Below are 23436 nucleotides of genomic sequence, written 5' to 3'. Positions count from 1 at the left end.
GCAGCATAAGGACCCTGGAACACCACCAGGGGTTATTCCTGAACACAAATCCAGGGATAGAATGAGCATTGCTGGATGTGGTTCAATGCTTTACCTTTTGTTATCAGAAAGGCTCTTTGGGGCAGGGCCAGAAAGATAGTATAGTGGGCAGGGCACTTGCCTTGCACTTGCCCAATCTGAGTTCAATCCTTGGCACTATGTGCCCAGGAGTTTACGAAGGAGTGAGCCCTGTGTGCAGAGCCAGGAATGAGCCCAAAACAAAAAGGATCTTTACAATTCCTGATGCTTTCTTTTCTCTCAAAATACTAATCTAAAAACACCTCTAGCCTGTATTTTCAACTCTATTGTAAAAGAATGAAATTCTTTTTTTAACATGAAAAAAGAACACTTATGAACATAGCATTTTTCCTGTCTCTTCCCTTTTACCTTTCCTAATTTAAATGATATGCTCCCTTGATTATCTTTGAAGTGACTTATGCAACAGCAGAAAGCATTTTTCAGTGGTGTGTGTGTGTGTGTGTGTGTGTGTGTGTGTGTGTATTCCAGTGAGGGGAGAAGATATAAGCTGTGCGTTTTCTCAGCCCTCCTTTCTACCCTAAATTTCCAAAAATACATTCACAATATTTCCATGAAGCCTGCCTCACAGCTCACCTGCTGGCAAATCTCTCATTGGACAAATTCCATGAAGCAAAACTTCAGAACTCCATCCAAGCAAATGGCACCCTTGTTTGAATGGTTATATGAAATTATAATCTCAAAATGATTCAAGTCAAGAATCCATGTCCAACCTTTGTTGAAAGGCCTTGTTAAGCTCATAAAACCAGAATAGTTGTTTATCTACGTTTTGCTCTGTGGGGCACCATAATTCTTTAGAAATTGATTTTGGGGAAGGGGTGGGCGTATCTGCAACCAACCAAATGCTGTTTGCTAGGGGCAACCTCAACCTCTAGAATGAGAAATGTAGAGGTAGAACTAGCCTTAAGTAACTCCTGTGTTCCAAAAGGAGAGGAAAAAACATTTTTTGAGGGTGACTACCACAAAAACACACAAATGGAAAGTGGTCCAGCCAGGACCATCCTACCAGGTGTTGACCCCCTTTCAAGATGTAGGAATAAAGGCTCATCAAGAAAAGCTCTGGAGAAAACACCTAAAAGCATTTGGGGAGTACTCACACCTGGGTCCTCACCTTCACTTAAGTCTTTAGCCTGAGCACATCCCTTTGCAACTTCTGGAGGCACACACAGAGAGACGGATCAAGAACCACTGGCACTTGCTTACATGGTCCACAGAAGTGCCAGCCCTGTCTTGTCCATGCATGTCTCACACAGACTTTTCTGGTAAGAGCTGGGAACAACAGGGATGCTACACTGCGGTGTACTGTGAACCTGGATGAAAGGAAGTGTGTGGAGATAGTTCCCACAAAATGATGCTGAAGGACATGGCACTAGAACCCCAGATGAGGATGTGGAGCTGCTGTGCACTGGCCTGTTTTCACTCTACCCCAGCCTGGTACTTATCAGACAGATGAATGTCTGTCATGAGGGAGACATGCATGTCTGGAAGGTCCAGGTCTTGGAGCACCATATCGCTTGAACACTTCCCACACTGGACATTTAAAATAATAATAAATTCTGGAGCTGGCTTGATAGCAAAGAGTGTAGGGTGTTTGCCTCGCAAGCAACTGACTTGGATTCGATCTCTAGCATCCCATAGAATCCCCCTGAGCCTGCCAGGAGTAATTTCTGTGCACAGAGCCAGGAATAACTTTTGAGCCCCAGAGTGTGGCACAAAAAAAAAAATAAAGAAAGAAAGAAAAAATTTTAATCGAATCACCGTGAGATACACAGTTCCAAAGTTGTTCATGATTGTATTTCAGTCATGCAATGTCCAACACCTTTCACGAGTGCACATTTCCCGCCACCAATGTCCCCATTCCAACCCCCCCCCTGCCCTCTCCTCCATCTGCTTTGATGGCAGTCATCCCTCCCCCATTTCTCTGTCTTTTAGATACCGTGATCTGCAGTATTGCCACTTAACACTGGCCTCTCTTCCCCAGTGGAATGTGAGCCCAGGCTGGGAAGGTGGCAAGTGCTGGTGACTGGCAGTTTGGTGTAGAAGCAATGGAGAGACTGGCAGGGGGAAGGAGGAAACACCTACATCTCAGCTTGGCACAGTGTCATGCAGAGTCACTGGCAGTCTTCCTGCTGAAGAGCTGGCATGAGTGTGAAAAAAAGTCCGTGTCATGATGAGGATCTGATAGCCCATCTCAGTTATTAAGGCCTTATTAAAAATTTGTCCTGGGCTATAGAGATTGTATGTAGCTAATTCAGGACGAACCTGGGTTCGATTCCCAGCATCCCATATGGTCCCCTGAGCCAGGAGCGATTTCTGAGTGCATAGCTAGGAGTAACCCCTGAGTATCACCGGGTATGGCCCAAAGTCCCCCCCCCCCCTCCAAATTTGTACTTACACCAATCTGACCAAACTTCAGGTGCACCAGGAGTTGGGGCTGATATCACCAGCGCTTTACTTGAAGAAAGTGTGAGCACTTTCTCCACATTTTACTTCTTCTGGAAGGCCTAACAGCTAAGAACAAGCCCCACAAAAGCCATAGTACTAGTAGCAGTGCTTTGAATTTCTGGACAACTTCATATGCTTGATGCTGTCATCCCTATAGGAACACCCCAATTTAACATGAACAACTTAAGGATAGACAGCTAACAAGAGCATACTAAATCTGCTATTGTATTAATGATTTCATTGGAGATACAATAATTCTCACAAATTTGCTTGTTGCTTCATTTCTTTTATTTTTTTAGATTATATTTCTTTTTTCTTCTTTTTTATTTCTATTCTTTTTTTTTTTGGGGGGGGGGCACACCCGGTGACGCTCAGGGGTTATTCCTGGCTACGCACTCAGAAATTGCTCCTGGCTTGGGGGACCATATGGGATGCCGGAGATCGAACTGAGGTCCGTCTTGGGTCAGCCACGTGGCAAACACCCTACCACTGAACTATCACTCCAGACCCTATTCTTTTTATTTTTTAAATAAATTTGCTCTCATCTATCTAGAAACAAATGTATTGTGGTCAACTATATCAACTATAGTGATGTATTTTCTTTAAATAAATAAAATAAAACAAAATAAAATGAAATATTGTCCTTAGAACACAGCCATCATGGGCCATACAATACAATCGCCACTCACTTTTACAATCAATCAGGAAAAGGTTAAAATATTTCTCATGCCAGCATTGAACATATCAATCTCGCTTATTGGATTATTTTGTGTAATGAGGCTTTTCAGGGCCAGAGAATTTCAACTCATTATAAGCCCGCTGGATCCTATTTGTGCTTAAAATGAAAAAGATTTGAAAAGGCTCCCAGCCCAGTCTGAGACTATTCTAGGCAGTCTCCCTGTGCACATTTCAGCACATGGGTCTGGTGTCAAGCTCTGCTTGCTTCCCAGGATCCAAGAGGAAGCAGTAAGTTCCCATGACAAGCAGATTAAGCCCAAAAGGCCTTTGGGCAACACATTTTATTCACTGATGTGAACATTCAATACAATCAGCTAGACCACTTTCTAATTCCAAAGTTAAATTCCATTCTTGTAAGTAAACTGAAAAATCAGTAAAGCCCCATAATACCCTTCCCTCCACGCTGACATTTCCCTGGTTGGGGCCCCAAGCAAGCCGAATTTCAACAAATCAAGAAGGGTATACTTTTTCTAAAACAATCATTACATCAAATAAAGAATGAAACATAGGCATGTCCAGAGAAGATTCCCCCAATCTTGAGAATCATACCCTCTTTTAGGGGGTCCAAGAGACATCTCATACTTTCCTGTTGGGGATCTTTCTTGCCTTCAGCTTACTTTAGACTCCAATGGGGTGAAGTTCTCATAATCACTCCACTTGTCCCCACCACAGGAAAGTCTGTATGCCAGGGAGTCAGCCAGCTTTGACTTCCTATTCATACCAAGGGGCTCCTCTAAATCCAAATGAGGTCACTTCAACTAAAACCAGCCCCATAAACCTCATGGTGCAGGAAAGCTAGGAAGTTGGGGGACACAGAAGGATGAGAGGCAGGGGGTAGATGGAGAGGTTTCTTCTATTCCTGGAAAATAGAAGAATATTACCCCCTCAGAAAGCAAATTCAAGGTCTTTGGTATGATGGTGGCAGAATCTTGTCTGTGACTGGAACAAAGCTCTATCTCTCTGGCTGTTCCTAAGGAAGCTGCTTAGACATTGTCCCAAGGGAAAAATTGCTCTTGGGGTCATATAATATGGCTGGGAAGGCATTTGTCTTGTACATGGTTGACTGTGGTTCCATCCTTGGCATTGCATAGGGTTCCCAAATACAGCTAGAAGTAATCCCTGAATACAAATCCATGGGTAAGCTCTGAGTGCCACTCCAAAGGCAAAAAAAAAAAAAAAAAAGAAAGAAAGAAAGAAAGAAAAAATGTTCATTCCACTAAAATATTTCTTTTTTTTTATTTAAACAACTTTATTACATACTTGATTGTGTTTGGGTTTCAGTCATGTAAAGAACACCAGTGCAACATTCCTATCACCAATGTCCCAAATCTCCTTCCTCCCCACCCAACCCCCACCTGTACTCTAGACAGGCTTTCTATTTCCCTCGTACATTCTCATTATTAGGATAGTTCAAAATGTAGTTATTTCTCTAACTAAACTCATCCCTGTTTGTGTGAGCTTCATGAGGTGAGCTGTTACTTCCAGTTCTTTTCTCTTTTGTGCCTGAAAGTTATTATTGCAAGAATGTCTTTCATTTTCTTAAAACCCATAGATGAGTGAGACCATTCTACGTCTTTCTCTCTCTCTCTTTGACTTATTACACTCAGCATGATAGATTCCATGTACATCCATGTATAGGAAAATTTCATGACTTCATCTCTTCTAACAGGTGCATAATATCCCATTGTGTATATGTACCACAGTTTCTTTAGCCATTCATCTGTTGAAGGGTATCTTGGCTGTTTCCAGAGTCTTGCTATGGTAAATAGTGCTGCAATGAATATAGGTGTAAGGAAGGAATTCTTGTATTGTATTTTTGTGTTCCTAGGGTATATTCCTAGGAGTGGTATACCTGGGTCATATGGGAGCTTGATTTCCAGTTTTTGGAGGAATCTCCATATTGCTTTCCATAAAGGTTGAATTAGACGGCATTCCCACCAGCAGTGGATAAGAGTTCCTTTCTCTTCACATCCCCGCCAACACTGCTTGTTCTCATTCTTTGTGATGTGTGCCAATCTCTGGGGTGTGAGATAGTACCTCATAGTTGTTTTGATTTGCATCTCCCTGATGATTAGCGATGTGGAGCATTTTTTCATGTGTCTTTTGGCCATATGTATTTCTTCTTTGTCAAAGTGTCTGTCCATTTCTTCTCCCCATATTTTGATGGGATTATTATTATTTTGATGGGATTCTTGTAAATTTCTGTCAGTGCCTTGTATATTTTGGAGATTAGCCCCTTATCTGATGGGTATTGGGTGAATAGTTTCTCCCACTCAGTGGGGGGCTCTTGTATCCTGGGCGCTATTTCTTTTGAGGTGCAGAAGCTTCTCAGTTTAATATATTCCCATCTGTTAATCTCTGCTTTCACTTGCTTGGAGAGTGCAGTTACCTCCTTGCAGATGCCTGCAGTCTCAATGTCCTGGAGTGTTTTACCTACATGTTGCTCTATATATCTTATGGTTTCAGGTCTGATATCGAGGTCTTTAATCCATTTGGATTTAACCTTCATACATGATGTTAGCTGGGGGTCTAAGTTCAATTTTTTGCAAGTGGCTAGCCAGTTGTGCCAACACCACTTGCTGAAGAGGCTTTCTTTGCTCCATTTAGGATTTCTTGCTCCTTTATCAAAAATTAGGTGACTGTATGTGTGGGGAACATTCTCTGAGTATTCAAGCCTATTCCACTGATCTGAGGGCCTGTCATTATTTCAATACCATGCTGTTTTGATAACCATTGCTTTGTAGTACAGTTTAAAGTTGGGAAAAGTAATTCCTCCCATATTCTTTTTTCCATTGATTGCTTTAGCTATTCTAGGGTGTCCATTGTTCCAAATGAATTTCAAAAATGCCTGATCCATTTCTTTGAAGAATGTCATGGGTATCTTTAGAGGGATCACATTAAATCTGTACAATGCTTTGGGGAGTATTGCCATTTTAATGATGTTAATCCTGCCAATCCATGAGCAGGGTATGTGTTTCCATTTCCTCATGTCCTCTCTTATTTCTTGGAGCAGAGTTTTATAGTTTTCTTTGTATAGGTCCTTCACATTTTTTGTCAAGTTGATTCCAAGATATTTGAGTTTGTGTGGCACTATTGTGAATGGGGTTGTTTTCTTAATGTCCATTTCTTCCTTATTACTATTGGTGTATAGAAAAGCCATTGATTTTTGTGTGTTAGTTTGGTAGCCTGCCACCTCACTAATATGAGTTTATTGTTTCTAGAAGCTTTTTTGTAGAGACTTTAGGGTTTTCTAGGTAGAGTATCATGTCATCTGCAAACAGCGAGAATTTGACTTCTTCCTTTCCTATCTAGATTCCCTTGATATATTTTTCTTGCCTAATCGCTATAGCGAGTACTTCCAGTGCTATGTTGAATAGGAGTGGTGAGAGAGGACAGCCTTGTCTTGTGCCAGAATTTAGAGGAAAGGCTTTCAGTTTTTCTCCATTGAGGACAAAAAAATTTGCCTCTGTCTTGTGGTAGATGGCCTTAACTATATTGAGAAAGGTTCCTTCCATTCCCATCTTGCTGAGAATTTTGATCAAGAATGGGTGTTGGACCTTATCAAATGCTTTCTCTGCATCTATTGATATGATCATGGGATTTCTATTTTTCTTGTTGTTGATGTTGTGTATTATGTTGATATATTTATGGATGTTAAACCATCCTTGCATTCTTGGGGTGAAACCTACTTGATCATAGTGGATGATCTTCTTAATGAGGCATTGAATCCTATTTGCCAGGATTTTGTTGAGGATTTTTGCATCTGTATTCATCAGCGATATTGGTCTGTAATTTTCATTTTTGGTAGCATCTCTGTCTGGTTTAGGTATCAAGGTGATGTTGGCTTCATAAAAGCTATTTGGAAGTGTTCCTGTTTTTTCAATTTCATGAAAGAGTCTTGCCAGGATTGGTAGAAGTTCCTCTTGAAAGGTTTGAAAGAATTCATTAGTAAATCCATCTGGGCCTGGACTTTTGTTTTGGGGCAGACATTTGATTACTGTCTTAATTTCCTCAATAGTGATGGGTGTGTTTAAATATGGTACATCCTCTTCATTCAACCGTGGAAGATTATAAGAGTCCAAAATGTATCCCATTTCTTCCAGGTTTTCATTTTTAGCGGCATAGAGTTTCTCAAAGTAGTTTCTGATTACCCTTTGGATCTCTACCATATCACTAGTGATCTCTCCTTTTTCATTCCTAATACGAGTTATTCAAGTTTCTCTCTCTCTCTTTCTTTGTTACTTTTCCCAGTGGTCTATCAATGTTGTTTATTTTTTCAAAGAACCAACTTCTGCTTTCGTTGATCTTTTGGATTGTTTTTCGGGTTTCCACTTTATTGATTTCTGCTCTCAGCTTTGTTATTTCCTTCTGTCTCCCTATTTTGGGTCCTTTTGTTGAGTACTTTCTAATTCTATGAGCTGCGTCAATAAGCTATTCAGGTATGCCCCTTCTTCTTTCCTGATGTGTGCTTGCAAAGCTATAAATATTCCTCTCAGTACTGCTTTTGAAGTGTCCCATAGGTTCTGATAGTTTGTGTCTCCATTGTCATTTGTTTTTAGGATGTTTTTGATTTCCTCTTTGATTTCATCTCGGAACCACTGGTTATGCAGTATTAGGCTGTTTAACTTCCAGGTATTAAAGTTTTTCTTCTGTGTCCCTTTGTGGTTCACATATAATTTCAGGACCTTGTGGTCAGTGAAGGTAGCCTGCAAAATTTCTATCCTCTTGATATTATGGAGGTATGTTTTATGTGCTAGCATGTAGTCTATCCTGGAGAATGTCCCATGTACATTAGAGAAGAATGTGTATCCAGGCTTCTGGAGGTGGAGTGTCCTATATATATCTACAAGGCCTCTTTCTTCCATTTCTCTTTTCAGGTCTAGTATATTCTTGTTGGGTTTCAGTCTGGTTGACCTGTCAAGTGTTGACAGTGCTGTGTTGATGTCCCCCACAATTATTGTGTTGTTATTGATATTATTTTTCAGATTTGTGAACAATTTTATTAAATATTTTGCTGGCCCCTCATTCGGTGCATATATGTTTAGGAGAGTGATTTCTTCCTGCTGTACGTATCCCTTGATTAATACAAAATGTCCATCTTTGTTCCTTACAACTTTCCTAAGTATAAAGTTTGCATCATCTGATATTAGTATGGCCACTCCAGCTTTTTTATGGGTGTTGTTTGCTTGGATGCTTTTCCTCCAGCCTTTTATTTTGAGTCTATGTTTGTTCTGACTATTCAGGTGTGTTTCTTGTAGGCAGCAGAAGGTTGTATTGAGTTTTTTTTTTATCCATTTAGCCACTCTGTGTCTCTTAACTGGTGCATTTAGTCCACTGACATTGAGAGAAAGAATTTTCCTGGGAGTTGGTGCCATCTTTATATCAGAGTTTGGTGTGTCTGTTGGTCAGTCTTGTCTTAAAGTAGGCTGTTCAGTTTTTCTTTTAAGAATGGTTTTGAGTCTGTAAAGTTTCTGAGCTGTTGTTTGTCTGTGAAACCATGTATTGTTCCTTCAAACCTGAAAGTGAGTTTTGCTGGGTGCAGTATTCTAGGCAAAGCATTTATTTCATTGAATTTTATCACTATGTCCCATCACTGCCTTCTGGTTTTGAGTGTTTCCAGTGACAGTTCTGCAGTAAATCTCAAGGATGTTCCCTTGAATGTAATTTCTCTTTTCGATCTTGCTGCTTTCAGGATTCTGTCTCTATCTGTGGGATTCATCATTGTGAGTAGGATGTGTCTTGTGGTGTTTTTTTCTGGGGTCTATTTTAGTTGGTACTCTTCGGGCATGCAGAATTTGATCGCATGTATTCATTAGCTCTGGTAGTTTCTCTTTAATGATGTTCTTGACCGTTAATTCTTCCTGGAGATTTTCTTCCTGGGTCTCTGGGACTCCAATGATTCTTAAGTTGTTTCTGTTGAGCTTATCATAGACTTCTATTTTCATCTGTTCCCATTCTTTGAGTAATTTTTCCATTGTTTGATCATTTGCTTTAAGGCTTTTTTCCAATTTCTTCTGCTGTATGGAATTGTTATTCATCTCATCTTCCAGTGTACTAATTCTATCCTCAACTGCTCTTAACCCATGGGAAAGCTCAACCATGTTTTTCTTTAATTCATCTACTGAGTTTTTCAGATCTGTTATTTGACCTGAAATTTCAGTTTGGAGTTTTCTGATTTCTATCTTCATATTCTCTTGATTCTTATTAGTGTTCTCTTCTATACTTTGTTTGAGTTCTTTGAACATCTTCCATATTTCGACTCTAAACTACTTATCTGAGAGACTGACTAGTTGGTTGGTCATGTTCAAGTCATCAGAGTTGCCATCGTCATTCTCTAAGTCTGGTGCTGGCCTGCTGCATTGTTTCCCCATTGTCATACTTGTATTGTGGTTTTTCTACATGTTGTGTTTGTATTCATTGCACTTTCGGGAATCGAAGCGGAGCAGCCATGATCCTCTGGCTCCACCCTTTCTGGGCTTGTAAACTCACCTCCACGGAAGGCTCCAGGGAAGGTGAGCCATCCACAGATGAGCCACACACAGGATGAAATCAGGCTGAAAATGGAGCACAGCACAGAAGACAGGCAGATAGGGGTGCTGGCATCTGAGTTCCAACAGAATTCAGTGGCTTCCCCTTTCTGGGCTTATAAACTCGCCTCCAGGGAAGGCTCCAGGGAAGGTGAGCCGTCCTCAGATGAGCCACACACAGGATGAAATCAGGCCGAAAATAGAGCACAGCACAGAAGACAGGCAGATAGGGGTGCTGGCATCTGAGTTCCAGCAGAGTTCAGCGGCTTCCCCTTTCTGGGCTTGTCCATGTCCACCCAAATATTTCTACCAAATGTTCACAGCCTTCTTATTAATCACAGCTAATACTAGAAACAGTTCCAGATCTATCTTGAGGAAAATGAAAGGAGAAGGAGGAATGTATTTAGGGAACAGAGAAGAGAAGCAGACACGTATGACTATAACAATAAAGCAAGATGCCAGACTCAGGAGCATACCAGGATGATTCCATTTATAGGAAGTTCAAGAATGGATTGAATTGTCTTGGAAAGAGAACAACAGCACAGGGGTTACCTCAGGTCAAGGTGAAGGCAAGCTGCTTCCTCCTGTATCTAGGTCACAGTCACATTTGAAAAATACACTGAGCAGTAAACTTAGAAATGTGCCTTTCAATAGCTAATAATGTCATAATAAAACACTGTAAGCGGCCCCCCCAGAGTCATGGCTAAATTAATCAATAAAGAACAAATAGTATTCATCATCATTCTCAAATTCCAGTACTAACATGATGAGAGGTAGTGGGAAAGACTTTTAAAGCATGAGAGAACATTTTACAATGTGTCAAAATATGTGAATATGCATGTTTTTAGTCTGAGAAAATATGTACTTTTTATGGGGCTTTCTGCTGTAAATTGCTAGAGATAAGCTGGATGAACCCCAGAAATGATTGCTATTCTAGCTGGGGCCAAGAACAATGAAAGACTCATCACTTATTGGAGTTCTTTTTCTTAGTTACAATAATCAAAATTTACAGAGATCTTTTTCAGACAATATTTGTTCCATTGGCTTAAAAAGTATTTAGCCATTAGAATAAAATTGCAGTTAAGTCTTAAAAATTATCCACAAACTTCACAGTGCTCTACATATTTCAAAACAATTAGTAATTCTAGAAATTACTGTAACAATTCAATATTTTATAAGAATGATTAGGAAGTAAAGGTAGCTATTAATTGGAACACAGATTTTGAAAATTAGTTTGGCAGTATGATTACCATATAATTTTAGAGCACTTTAATTTAATATTATTCAATGAATATATTAATTGAAATAATAGATGATGAATATTAGTGTTAATTTTATCCCACAAAAGTTTGGCGAAGTGCATTCATTAAAATAGCTGTCATAAAACTTTCACTGTTGAAAAGATTCTTGGAGAAATAGGAAAGAAATAGCAGAGAAAAAGGAAATGGTTTTCCATGGACTGTTTTTCTCCATAGCCAATGTTTTGTGAGTCCCATTTCACTTCCCCATTCAACTTTTCAGTAAGAACACAAAGAAAAAGAAAGGAAACCCATATTCATTTATATTATTACAAAAATGACCTTCTGCATAATACATTATTGGTCTAAAACCAACATACATAACAACTGTTTTACAAAACCCTAAAGAAATGTTTGAATGCTTTAACCATGCAACTTATGATTCTTATCAAATGGACCAAGGTAAGCAAATTTTTTTTCTGATACTTTTCAGGGTTTTTTTTTTGGGGGGGGGGTTTATTTTTATTGTATTATTTTTCTGTTTTCCTTCCTTTTTCCCTTTCTTTTCTTAAATTGATTTTTATAGTCTCTAGAAGAACTCCTCCCATTTTCTGCTTGTCTGAATTTTTGCCCCACCCTTTTTTTCCTTTTCTTATTTTTTCTTACCTTCAAATAGAACCACATAACTTGAACCATCTTGTTCTGCCTCACAAATTGAGGGGGAAATAATGGAGGGCACCAAGACAAACAGTCGTATGAACATTGAGTAGAAATAAAAAACAATCAGACTTAAACACCAAATCCAAAGTCAACTACTACAGAATCGATACCCAATCTACAACAAGCTAAACACAGAAGGGACCACTTATACTAGCAGCCCAGGGGTCAAAGGAGGGGCCATATGGGATGCATGCTGGGAACAGGGGTGGAGGGAGGATAACATTGGTGGTGGGAATGCCCCTGATTCAATGTCTCCATGTACCTAAAATACTACTGTGAATGATTTGTAATCCACTTTGGTCAAAATAAAAATTAATACAAATTTTTTTTCTGTTAAAGGTTGGATAGTGGGGCCGGAGTGGTGACACAAGCGGTAGGGCGTTTTCTTTGCATGCGCTAACCTAGGATGGACCGGCTTGATCTCCTGGCATCCCATATGGCCCCCCAGGCCAGGATCGATTTCTGAACACATAGCCAGGAGTAACCCCTGAGCACCACCCAGGTGTGGCCCCAAAACAAAACAAAACATAAAAAAGGTTTGATGGTTCTTGTTTTATATCCTGCAAGCCACATTGGTTTCTGTTGTATATCCAGTTAAATATTTAAACATTCCTTACTTGAGGTTCACCATAACAGGTGGTAGGCTAGCTTTGGCCCACAGACTAACTAATACTATACAGATCACTGAGAACCATAACTGCATAAGAACATGCTGGCAGATTTTAAAAGTTCATAAACCATTTTTAAGCATATAAAAATCATTGAGATGACTGTCTTCAAAGATAAGTTTTGTTCCTGTTAGTGTTGCCCCTATCAATGCCAAAAGCATATCCTTGATTCAATGACTGTGTAGGGGGAAGTAGTCCCTCCCCCTTTACACACACACACACACACACACACACACACACACACACACACACACACATCCCTCTACACACACCACAAATACCAGCAATACAGATTCTCCCAAATCCAAGCCTTCCTCAAGACTAAGCAGTGTTAGCCACTTCTCCTGCTTTTAACTCATTTATGCTTATTGTACTTGCTAAGTCTTTTACCAAGCCCAACACTCTTCAGCAGGCTGTAGTCCTTTGCAAAGGGAAGACACTTTTAATAAACAGTTGACCACCTCAGCACATTGGTCTCACTGAATGTCTTTGGTGTGAGTTTAAAGCTACTTTTCAAGAGGAGCCCAAGGTCCTTCTGGTCAAAGACTATGACATGATTTTTTTTTCTGTCTTTCCCCCTCTCTCCATGCCTGTCACCTCCTCCATCAATATCTTTCCCACCCATACAAATCTCCCTCTCTTTTTCCTCATGGCCAGATCCACATCCAAAGTCACCTGTGTCCACAATCCCAGCAATGTCACACAGTCACGGAGCTCATGGGGAGCAGAGGCTGCCTACAGAGTGAACACGGTCTGAGCAAGAACTGGCTTTCTATGATGTCAGGTGCCAAGTGTGAGGCCCAAGTTGCTTCAGCAGTGATGGTGACCAGCATTAGCCCAGAGTGTTTACCTACAATGGCTGGAGAAAATCAGATACTGCAGGACCATTCTCTGTCATTAAATTATGCTGGAAAGAATCCTGAAGAAGATCTGTTTTAGTTTCTCCACCTTTGGATGTGCCTACTACACTTACTTTTGTGTTTGTTTATTTTGGGGGGTCATAACCAGTGGTGCTCAATGGCTATTCTCAGTTAATTCCTTGTAGGTTGCTCTGGCAGTAGTTGGTAGGCACCTGCAAGGTCCTGGCATGGGGTGGGGACCATGTGATTGGCATTGGGGATGAAAGCCAGGATGCCCACATGCAAAGCCTCTGTTTCTGTCCTTCGAGCCATCTCTATGGCCCTGATACTTTTTTTCAGTTCAATTCAACCACCTAGGCAACAAATACAGTCTTTATAATTTTCTCATCAATGTTTGCCATGAGAAGATCCTTGAACATTCTATCCCACACAACATGGAGAAACATGGCTTCGGTCAAGGTAAGACATAGAGCTATTCTATAACAAGCTCCTGTTTTCCCTCCCTGAAATTCTCTCTTCTTTCCTGAGAATGCAGCACTGAGTAGTTGCCATTCTATAGGCATAAACGTATGAAAACGACACAGATGTTGTGGATGTGGATGTGTGTATTTTGAGGCCTACAAGTCTTTCAATGTCACCCACATCCCCCTGAGGACAAGAACACACACATATATTCCTCAAGTTTCATCCACCACCACCTCCTTAAATGCTCTTTCTTCTAGGGAACTTATGCTGACTGCTGATGTTCTCCCTGTACCTACTCACTATCTTTGTCTCAATGTCATGTGCTTGATCAGATCATGTTACATATTCTATTCCAATCCACATCAGCATCTCTTCATAGACACCAAACCAAGTGCTGAATATAATGCTCCAAACCCAGTAGTAAGTACTCAAAAACTAGGAGTCAAAACTTTCTAATTCTACAAGTCCTTTTTTTTCCCAAAGTGGGTAAAATGCCCCACCCCGAGGGAGAGATGTGGGTCTTCATTGTACAATGACCAGGGCACAAGAAGTATCTGAAAGGTCTTATCCCAGGATGGCTGGTAAACAAATGAGCAGATACAGTGAGAGACAGGCAGAGGACCAAGTTTTCTTGTTTCAGGAAGTCCCTGAAATAGTCCAGGCAGCAGAGACTTGCTGTGAAAAATGGACCCTCATTCAGAAATCCTGTACCTCCTGACCCCCAAATTTAACAGCAAGAGCTCACACACTCACTGGACCTCAAGTTCCCCCACTGCTGTCTGTTCTGGTCATTCACGTCTCTGTCCCACAGTTAAACATAAACTTGTATTCCTAGCTAGCTAGCTCCTCTGTTCACACGCCCTGATCCCTCAAAATACATCTTTGGGCTCCCCTGAATGCTCATGCTGTCATATGCCTTAGACTTCCCCACTGTGATCCATGTACTGGGGCAACTGGACCTCAGCAAGTGGCCCTGGAAATCCCATGTTCCCAGGAGGATCTGATGTGTGAGGGGCAGAAATGTCTGGGTGGGTTTGAAGCACAGGAAAGATTTTCATGCTTCAGTTTTGCTGGCAGACCAGGACACAGCTAAGCAGGACAGGGAGATTTCTCTAAGGCGATGACTGGGATTCCATGAATCCCATGAATCCATTCTCCATGAATTCCCATGATCCTCCATGGGGCTCCCTGGAGGCAGTAGCCCTGTCTTAGAGAATCACACTGGGGTTGGGGAACAGGAGAGGGCCCTGACTCCAACCTCCCCACACCTGCTGCTCCTCACCTTGTGTTGAAGATAATACTGTAGTGAGCCAATCCCACCTTGCTCCTCTGCCGTCCAGAACACCAGGCGCAGAGTTCTCTTTGGACGCAAATCTGGAGAGAAGAACCAGACATACCAGATGACTATTGGGGGTGATGTGGGGGGGCACATCCCTGCAGTGCTAGGAGCACAAAGCCTGGGATTGAACATGGAACCCCTGCATGCAGAGCAAAGATTTCAGTGCCCTGAGCCCTGCCCAGCCCCTGTATTCTGGGTAAATAGGGATGAGCCAAGCCACAGTGCCCGTTGGAGGCTGAGCATACAGTACAGGCCTGTGCCCCTCCTGAGTTCTCACTGGCCAGCAGACCTCAATCCATAAGGCCTCCTTCACTGGGGCCCAAGACTGCACCCACAAAATTCAGGTAGATAGGATACATTGGGTGATGAGCTGTATACCAGTTTTCTGGCTGGCCTTTAAGGTTATCCACAATAATCCATCCTATGCCCTCGTTTGAAAATTGAGGCTAGAAGCCACTGGCTTCTGGTAAAGGAGATTCTACGAAATAGGATGGCATTGGAGTCACCATATTGTGCCCAAAGAGCAGCAGGACTGATTTCCCATGTTTTTCTGGAAGCTAGTGACAAGCTTGGCACCAAGGACACCTATGGTGGGTCTGGGGGCCTCAGGACAGCTATGTGACCACCCCCTTTTTCTTCCTCCAGGGATGCTCCAGATGACCAATGACACCAGAAGGGAACAGTCCTGCTCTGATGCTCAAAGGCAGGCAGGAAAGCCAAGTTGGGCTTCTGCTGCTCAGGGTTGCCTGAGCCTAGTCACCTTGTGGGGTGTCAGGGATTGCTGGGTGGGGGGAGAGGGGAAGTGCCAGGCCTGGGACTCAGCCTCACTCCTGCAAGGTGATGTTTCACCTAGGAGTTTTCCCTATGCCCCTGAGTAGCACTGAGTAGAGCAAAGCCCAATACATTGGTTCCCAACTCCTGATGCCCAAACCCCAGATGTGGGTCGTGCATAGTGAAGAGTCCCCTGTGCTATTCAGGCTCACTCTCCAGAGCCACATGAAGCCCACCTGCCCTCCTCTGTAGTCTGATCCAACAGAACACAGCCTGTTCTGGGAGAGAGCCTTCTCACTCACATGAACCTACAGGTATCTACTTGACATCTCTCCTCTGGGAGGAGATTCCTAAACCTGCCATATACATTGAGGGCATCCCTGGGTGCTGCCTGTGCTGGAGAAATGAGTGGGATCTACTGGTGCCCTCATGGGACATCAAGATCTCAATGAGCTGAGCTGTTGTCTAGCTCACTTTGTCATATATCATGCAGACACATGGCATCATGGGTTTTTTCTGCTACTAGGGGATGTGGTCAGATAGAAATGTGTGGCATGGGGGACACAAAAGGCCATTACTTCTCTGGATGGGCAGCAACAGAAAACCACTTATTTTTAATTGTTTTTTTTTTTGTTTGTTTGCTTGTTTTGTTTTATTGTGGGGTCATACCCAGCCAGCTCAGGGGTTAATCCTAGCTCTGTGCTCAGGAATGCTGGGAATTAAACTCAATCAATCCTTATGCAACCTTCCCAGGGGTTGGTTGCATGCAAGGCAAGAGGTTTACCTGCTGTACTGTACCCAGAAAACCACATGGAGGGTGGCCTCCATTCTAGAGAAATTCTCCATGTCTCAGTTACATATCTCACGGCTCCTAGAACTTTGGGAGGGTCGCTACACATAGATGACCCAGTACCTGAAATTCTACCTTGTTAGTCTTTGGGGTCACTTGGAGAGGGAGGCAGCAAATTTGACAAAAGGGACCCTGACCATTACCCACTTCCTGCAATTAGGGCCTCAAGATGAGAGATCCAGTGGTAATGCAATGAAGACCCTGGGACCCATAGTGACCTCCCAGAAAAGGAAGGGGGCTACTCCTCTGAGCTCCTAAAATTCTACCTGTTGAAGGTAGAAGGGCAGGGACTCTCACCTGTCTGAGAGGATCCACGTCTAGTGCCCTGGTTTTGGGTGGGGGAATAAATTAGGGGCATAGGAAGCTCATGGCCCCAAAGGACCTGCAGAGCCTCAGGAAGTGGATCAGCTCTAGAATCTGGTGCCAGATTCCCGGCCACTGAAGAGGCTACAGGACAGGGACCGAGTGCAGAGTGTGGACCTGTGTGAGGGCTGTGGAGGATCAGATGTGAGGAGATGACAGAGATTCACTCACACTTCCCACCCATGTTTGTAGAACGCATCATGGATGTATTTATTTGCCTATGCCAAGGCAGGGCCCCTAAATCATCACAAGGATTTGGGGTCTCAACCTGGAAGACATCGCGAATGGGGTCCTGTCACAGAAATGCTGGGGCCTGCAGGGCCTGAAGACTATCTGGCCTCTTCTCATTACTTTCCTTGCTTTGCCTCCCACGCTAAGCTCCAGCCACACTGACTTCCCCCTTATCTCTGAACCCGGGGTCATCTGGGATTCCTGCCCCTTTGTGCCCACCTTCCTCCCGCCTTTCCATCTGACAATTCCTATTCAGCCATTCATACCCATCTTTAATATCACTTCTTCCAGCAAAACTCTCAGAATGCCAAGTTGGAAGCTGATGACCACTTTCCCAATAATCCTCTGGGAACTTCATGCACATGTTTCTTCTTACTCTCTCTCTCTCTTTTTTTTTTTGTTTGTTTTTGGGTCACACCGGTGATGCTCAGGGGTTACTCCTGACTCTGCGCTCAGAAATTGCCCCTGACAGGCTCAGGGGACCATATGGGATGCCAGTATCCGAACCACCATTGGTCCTGAGTTGGTGGCTTGCAAGGCAAATGCCCTACCACTGTGCTATCTCTCCAGCTCCACGATTCTTTTCAACTGCATTTAGACATTTATCTCCTCATCAGATCAGTTCTTTTCTGAGATTTGCTTATTTCTTGGTATCTGATGTTTAACAGGGCCTCCGTGAACGTCGTTAGCAGACCAGCTGCATGAATAGGAAATATCTAACTAAAATCTATAGCTTTCCATTCAACTAATGCATGCATGCATCAGTAAAGGTGGTACAAGATGGTCTCAGTGTGAATCCACAACCTGGACCTCAGGTGGAACCAGTTTAGCTATTGGCCGAAGACCCCAGTTGGGCATCAACACACATCTGCCTCTACAGTCATTACATTTACTTCCTTTGTGGCTCTGCCAGGCAGATGGGAAATATGGCACAACAGTGATTGTCATGAAAGAAATACATTATGGCTGTGGAAATATTTCTTCCTACTAACTGAATTGTTGTGGGGATTTGCATTTTCAGTTCTGACAACCATCTTTAATTTTACTGATGATTTGGTCATGAAAATGAGATACTGGGACCAGAGCAATAGCACAGTGGTAGGGTGTTTGCCTTTCATGAGCTGATCTAGGATGGGCCGTGGTTCGATTTCTGCGTCTCATATGGTCCCCCAAGCCAGGAGCGAGTTCTGAGCGCATAGCTCAGGAGTAACCCCTGAGCCCCCACAAATAGATACAGATTGTTTCGTTGGGATCTTTTTTCCTGACATTTAAAATAAAGAAAACTGAGTTCAGAGCGATAGCTCAGCGAGTAGGGTATTTGTCTTGCATGCAGCCAACCAGGGTTCGTCTCATATGGTCCTCCGAGTTTGCTGGGAGTAATTTCTGAGCACAGAACTAGAAGTAAGCCCCCTGAACACATTCAGGTATAAGCCAAAATAAATAAAAAAAAAACCCAAACAAACCAAATTTCACAAAAATTTGAAAAGCATCTGTATTATCTATATAAACAACCTGTTATATTTCCTTATAAATTTTACAGAGATATACTTGTAACATTTCATGCATTTTAGAACCCACTTTTCCCACTTAAAACCATGACCTTGGCTATGCTCAATCATCTTTGAGAAAGGATTCTTTGACTTCTGAACTAGTCACGCAGAGCTGAATACTTAGAGTTTTCAAAATAGAAACACAGAATCTAAATCATTTTAAAAAGACTCTTGAAACATATTACTAAGGACCCCAAGAAAAAGCACCGATTTCTATTCCCTCTAGAGATACACAAGAAGAGGTACTTCTACCTAATGTGGGATTTTCAAGCTTATCTGCTTTCTTGGGGTCAGTTTTTTGTTTTAAACTTCACTATATTTTTCCTCTTGAAAACCATCATCACCGTCATCCACCATCATCGTCACACACAATATGTAGTTAAGATGAACAACTGTGGGTCTTGCCTGATGTGTGATTAGAGTGAAATGATGAGAATTTGACGTATCACACAAATTGCCTGGTAGATGGGTCCTTCACCAATCCAATATACTGTTAGGTGTCAGGGAGAGACCACAAACCCAATCCCGTTGGCATTTTCAAAGTCATTATTGCTCTTTTCCTATCATTACAAAGAGCAAAACACAGATCATTTCATTCCACAAGTGCCCCTGGGTCCAGAAATTGAGAGCTTGGAGGTGAAAGTCAGCCCTCCTGTGCTTGATGAACTTACAGAACTCTCAATCTATAAGATAACAGAATAAGGCATTTTCACAGTACACCTAGCATTATCAAGCCATTTCCAGAGTATTCCTAGATCACGGGCACAGACATTCCCAGAGTACTCCTAGCATCATTGGTGGAGACATTCCCAAAGTGTGATTAGCATCATTAGCACATAGAATTCCCATAATACTCCTAGAACCAATGAGGCAGGCAATACCACAACACACCTAGCTTCATTAATCCATCCCACAGAACAACTTAGCATCACAGGCATAGGCATTCCCACAGTACTTCTAGTGTATCAATGGTAGAAGCATTCTCAGATCATACCATTAACCCACTCCCACAGTATTTCTAGCACCACTGGTAAAGAATTCCCATGGCACCCCTAACATCATTGGCATCCCCACAGTACTCCTAGCACTAATAGTATGGGCATTCCCATAGTACCCCTACATCATTAATCCATGCCCACAGTAGTGTGAGCATCCCTAAAGCAGACTATGCTACAGTTTTCCTAGCATCAGTGGTAGAGCAGTATCTCAGTACTCCTAGAATACTGGCAAGTCATCCCTACAGTACTTGAACCTCATTAGCACAGGCATTGCAAAGCACTCAACGCATCATTGGTGGAGACATTTTTACAGCAGCAGCATTTCAGAAACGGGGCTCAGCACTGCCTGGTGAGTAAGGAGGGGGCCGAGTCCTGGGCTCCAGACTCTTTCTGTTTCAGGAAGTGAACCAGAATCTTTGGAGACCTGGTTTCAATGAGACCAATTTTGCAAACTGCTGCATTCTGGAAGAGAAGACAAGAGTCAGGGGATCAGAGAGCTCACCACAGCTTTGCACTGACCGTACCCCTGGATTCTGGGTGGTACCTTAGTCCTTCCATGTCTGGTATCTTCACAGGTGTGGTGGAAAGAAAAATGTCTCCCTGACTTCCAGCTGCTAGGAATGCAGTGGTTGCCCTACATAATGCACCCTGCCCCCCCACCCCCAGAACCATTTGCAAGTCTTGCACCCTTGAAGATGCGCACCTCTCTCCAGAACTAGCATAAAAGATGCCAGGGAACTGTGGGAGCTGTGTAGAGCTCCACTAGGGGGCTGGTGTGTGTGTGTGTGTGTGTGTGTGTGTGTGTGTGTGTGTGTGTGTGTGTGTTCATGCATTAAAGCTGAGCTGAGAGCACTCTTAGGCATTTTAATGACTAAGTGCCTTCCCTCCTCTGCTTCTCTTTTCTCTTTCTTCACCGACTGCCTCTTGGGCTTCCTGCAATGTTGCTGCATCTTCCCCTCAGATCCCCAAGATTTTCAGCATTCTGAGCTCACAAATGAAATCTCCATCGAGTTGAGTTCTCAGTTTTGCACAGGAGCAGGAGCACAGCCAGGAGGGACCAGTGGTTCCAGGGCACCTGCCAGCCTCCTACCTGGGTGCAGACCCACCCCTCCTCGAATATCCTTCTCTTTTGAGCTGTTGTCAAAACACTTTCCGGGACCTGCAGTCAATCAGGGGCAGGGTGTCCCTTTGAAAGGGTTATTTGCTTATATTACTCTTGTGTGTAGGATTCCAGCGTGGTCCAAGAAAGGGAAAGACACAGAAATACAGTACTAAGGGTAGAACTGATCACCTGTGGCTGACCTGGAACCTGAGTCTAAGCTAAAATGTTAGAGCTGAGGTTTGCCCAACAGGACCAATAATGGGGGTGTATGGTACTGGGACTTGGCATTCCTCCATACCCCCTGCATTTCTCTACACACAGAGTGACCCCCCCATCTTCCGCCTGTCCAACTGCTGTGTTGTGGGGTTAGGTCCCTGCTTGGTTTTTTTGAGGGTCCAGATGGGGTGAAGGAAGGAGAGTGAGATGTGAAAATGTGCTTGGAGAAGGGTCAGATTTTCACCCCCTGCAGACTCTCTTCCTTTGCTTCTGAGAACTCACTGTATTTCTGTTTCAGAGGACCCTTCCTCCCCATGAAGCTCTTCCCAACATCTTCTGACACTGCACAGAGGCTGGATGAATCAGCCCCAAGAAAGGGGGATAGTTGCTAAGAAGTTGCTCACAGGCCCCCCAACTGAAAGCAGATTGTTTGCCTGATGGTCTTCAGCTTCACTCTGGTGTCATTGGCTGCAGGCTTACCATCAATTTCATTGTTCATTTATTTTGGTCCACGCATGGCAGTACCCAGGGTGGACTCCTGGCTCTGTGCTCAGGGATCACTCCTAGAAGGCTTGGTGAGGGGGATGATATAGGGTGCCAGGAATCAAATCCTGATTGGCTGCATGCAAGGCACATACTCTACCTACTACTAGCTCTCTGGCCCCTAGTCTTGCTTTCAATTTTTCATCATGTTTGGTTGGCATGCTTTGTCTTTTGGGGAAGATAAAGATTTGTTTTTCCCAACCAAAAAAATGTCATAATCCTTAATATTTCCAATGCATTTTGCTTGTTTTGATAGTTCGATGACTTTCTAATGTACATGTTTTGATTCAAAAATTCTCAGTTTGATAGAATTTGCTCTTGGATTATTAATTCCTTTCACTGTGGTCTTTAAAAATTTGGTGGGCTATCCATGCTCATCTCCAACAGCTATAGTTGATGCTTCTCTGGAGCTACACATTTTCATTCCATTACCACACAGTTCAGAGTTCATTCACTAGTCTTTCCTTTCCTTCCTCCCTCCCTCCCTCGCTCCTTCCCTCCCTCCCTCCATACATTCCTCCCTTCCTTCCTTCCTCCCTCCCACCTTCATTCCCTCCCTCCTTCCTTCCTCCCTCCCTTTCTTTCTCCCTCCCTCCCTCCCTCCTCCCTCCATTTCTCCCTCCCTCCGTCCCTCCTTCCCTCCTCCCTCCTTCCTTCCTTTGTTCCTTCCTTCCTCCCCTCCCTCCTTTTCTCTTTCCCTCCCTCCCTCCCTCTTTCCCTCCCTCTTTCCCTCCTTTCCTCCTTTCCTCCCTCTCTTCACCACACGCAATGATAATCTAGGCTTACTTCTGGCTCTGTGCTTGGATATCATTCCTGTTGGGACTCAGGGCATCAAATGTGATGCCAGGGATCAAACCCAGGTCAGTCTTGTATGAGGCAAGCACCTTACCTACTGTACTCTTTCTGGCCCTCATCTCTCTTCTTCCCACAGTGCTTCCCTGATGCCCTGTGAAGGCTAAGATATCAAACCGGCTCTGAGCAATGGAAACTCACATGGCAGAAAGGAATTTAAGTCCCTGCGGTTGGAACAATGGAGCTAATTTCTATAGTTCTCAAATTGGATTTTAAAATACTGAGAAGAAAATGTCAAGTTCATGGGGCCGGGCGGTGGCGCTGGAGGTAAGGTGCCTGCCTTACCTGCGCTAGCCTAGGAGACGGACCGCGGTTCGATCCCCCGGCGTCCCATATGGTCCCCCAAGCCAGGAGCGACTTCTGAGCGCATAGCCAGGAGTAACCCCTGAGCGTTACCGGGTGTGGCCCAAAAACCAAAAAAAAAAAAAAAAAAAAAAGAAAATGTCAAGTTCTTTGAAGGAGGCTGCTGGAGCAAGACATTTGATAGATGAGCGTACTTTACAAATGCAAACGCCTGAAACGCAAAACCCAGGCTGTCTTCACCGTCCATTGCTGGGCACAAGCTGAAGACTTAATAATGTTCTCAACTCAAATGACTGTGAATTGAATGAATGGCTGAATGCAGAATAGATGTGTGACTATTAACAAATGGGGAACCCCATGAATTGGAAACCCCCCGGTGTGTCAAAATCACGATGAATATGGGATCTCTTCATTTAAAGAACATTTTTGTAGAGTAAACGTTTTTGTTTGTTTGTTTGTTTTGTTTTTGGGTCACACCCGGTGGTACTCAAGGGTTACTCCTGGCTATTTGCTCAGAAATCGCTCCTGGCAGGCTTAGGGGACCATACGGGATGCCAGGATTCGAACCACCATCCTTCTGCA

At 43.2% G+C, this 23436-nt stretch overlaps 2 protein-coding genes across 2 annotated transcripts in view; one reads left to right on the top strand and one right to left on the bottom strand.

Annotated features, from left to right (window-relative positions):
• TP53INP1 (tumor protein p53 inducible nuclear protein 1) overlaps positions 1–23436 on the top strand; it is a 914054-nt gene that overhangs the window by 654108 nt on the left and 236510 nt on the right. The gene's annotated exons all lie outside the window — the stretch shown is intronic.
• The window catches only part of CPQ (carboxypeptidase Q), a 213511-nt gene that overhangs the window by 9690 nt on the left and 180385 nt on the right, over positions 1–23436 (bottom strand). The window contains exon 6 of the mRNA XM_049772958.1: positions 15019–15110. Coding sequence (XP_049628915.1) covers positions 15019–15110 — 92 coding nt within the window. The remainder of the gene's footprint in view (positions 1–15018; positions 15111–23436) is intronic.

The sequence above is a fragment of the Suncus etruscus genome, chromosome 5, assembly GCF_024139225.1.
Source record: "Suncus etruscus isolate mSunEtr1 chromosome 5, mSunEtr1.pri.cur, whole genome shotgun sequence".
Lineage (NCBI taxonomy): Eukaryota > Metazoa > Chordata > Mammalia > Eulipotyphla > Soricidae > Suncus > Suncus etruscus.
The sequence above is the reverse complement of the archived record's forward strand: the minus strand, read 5'-3'. Positions and strand labels throughout refer to the sequence as shown.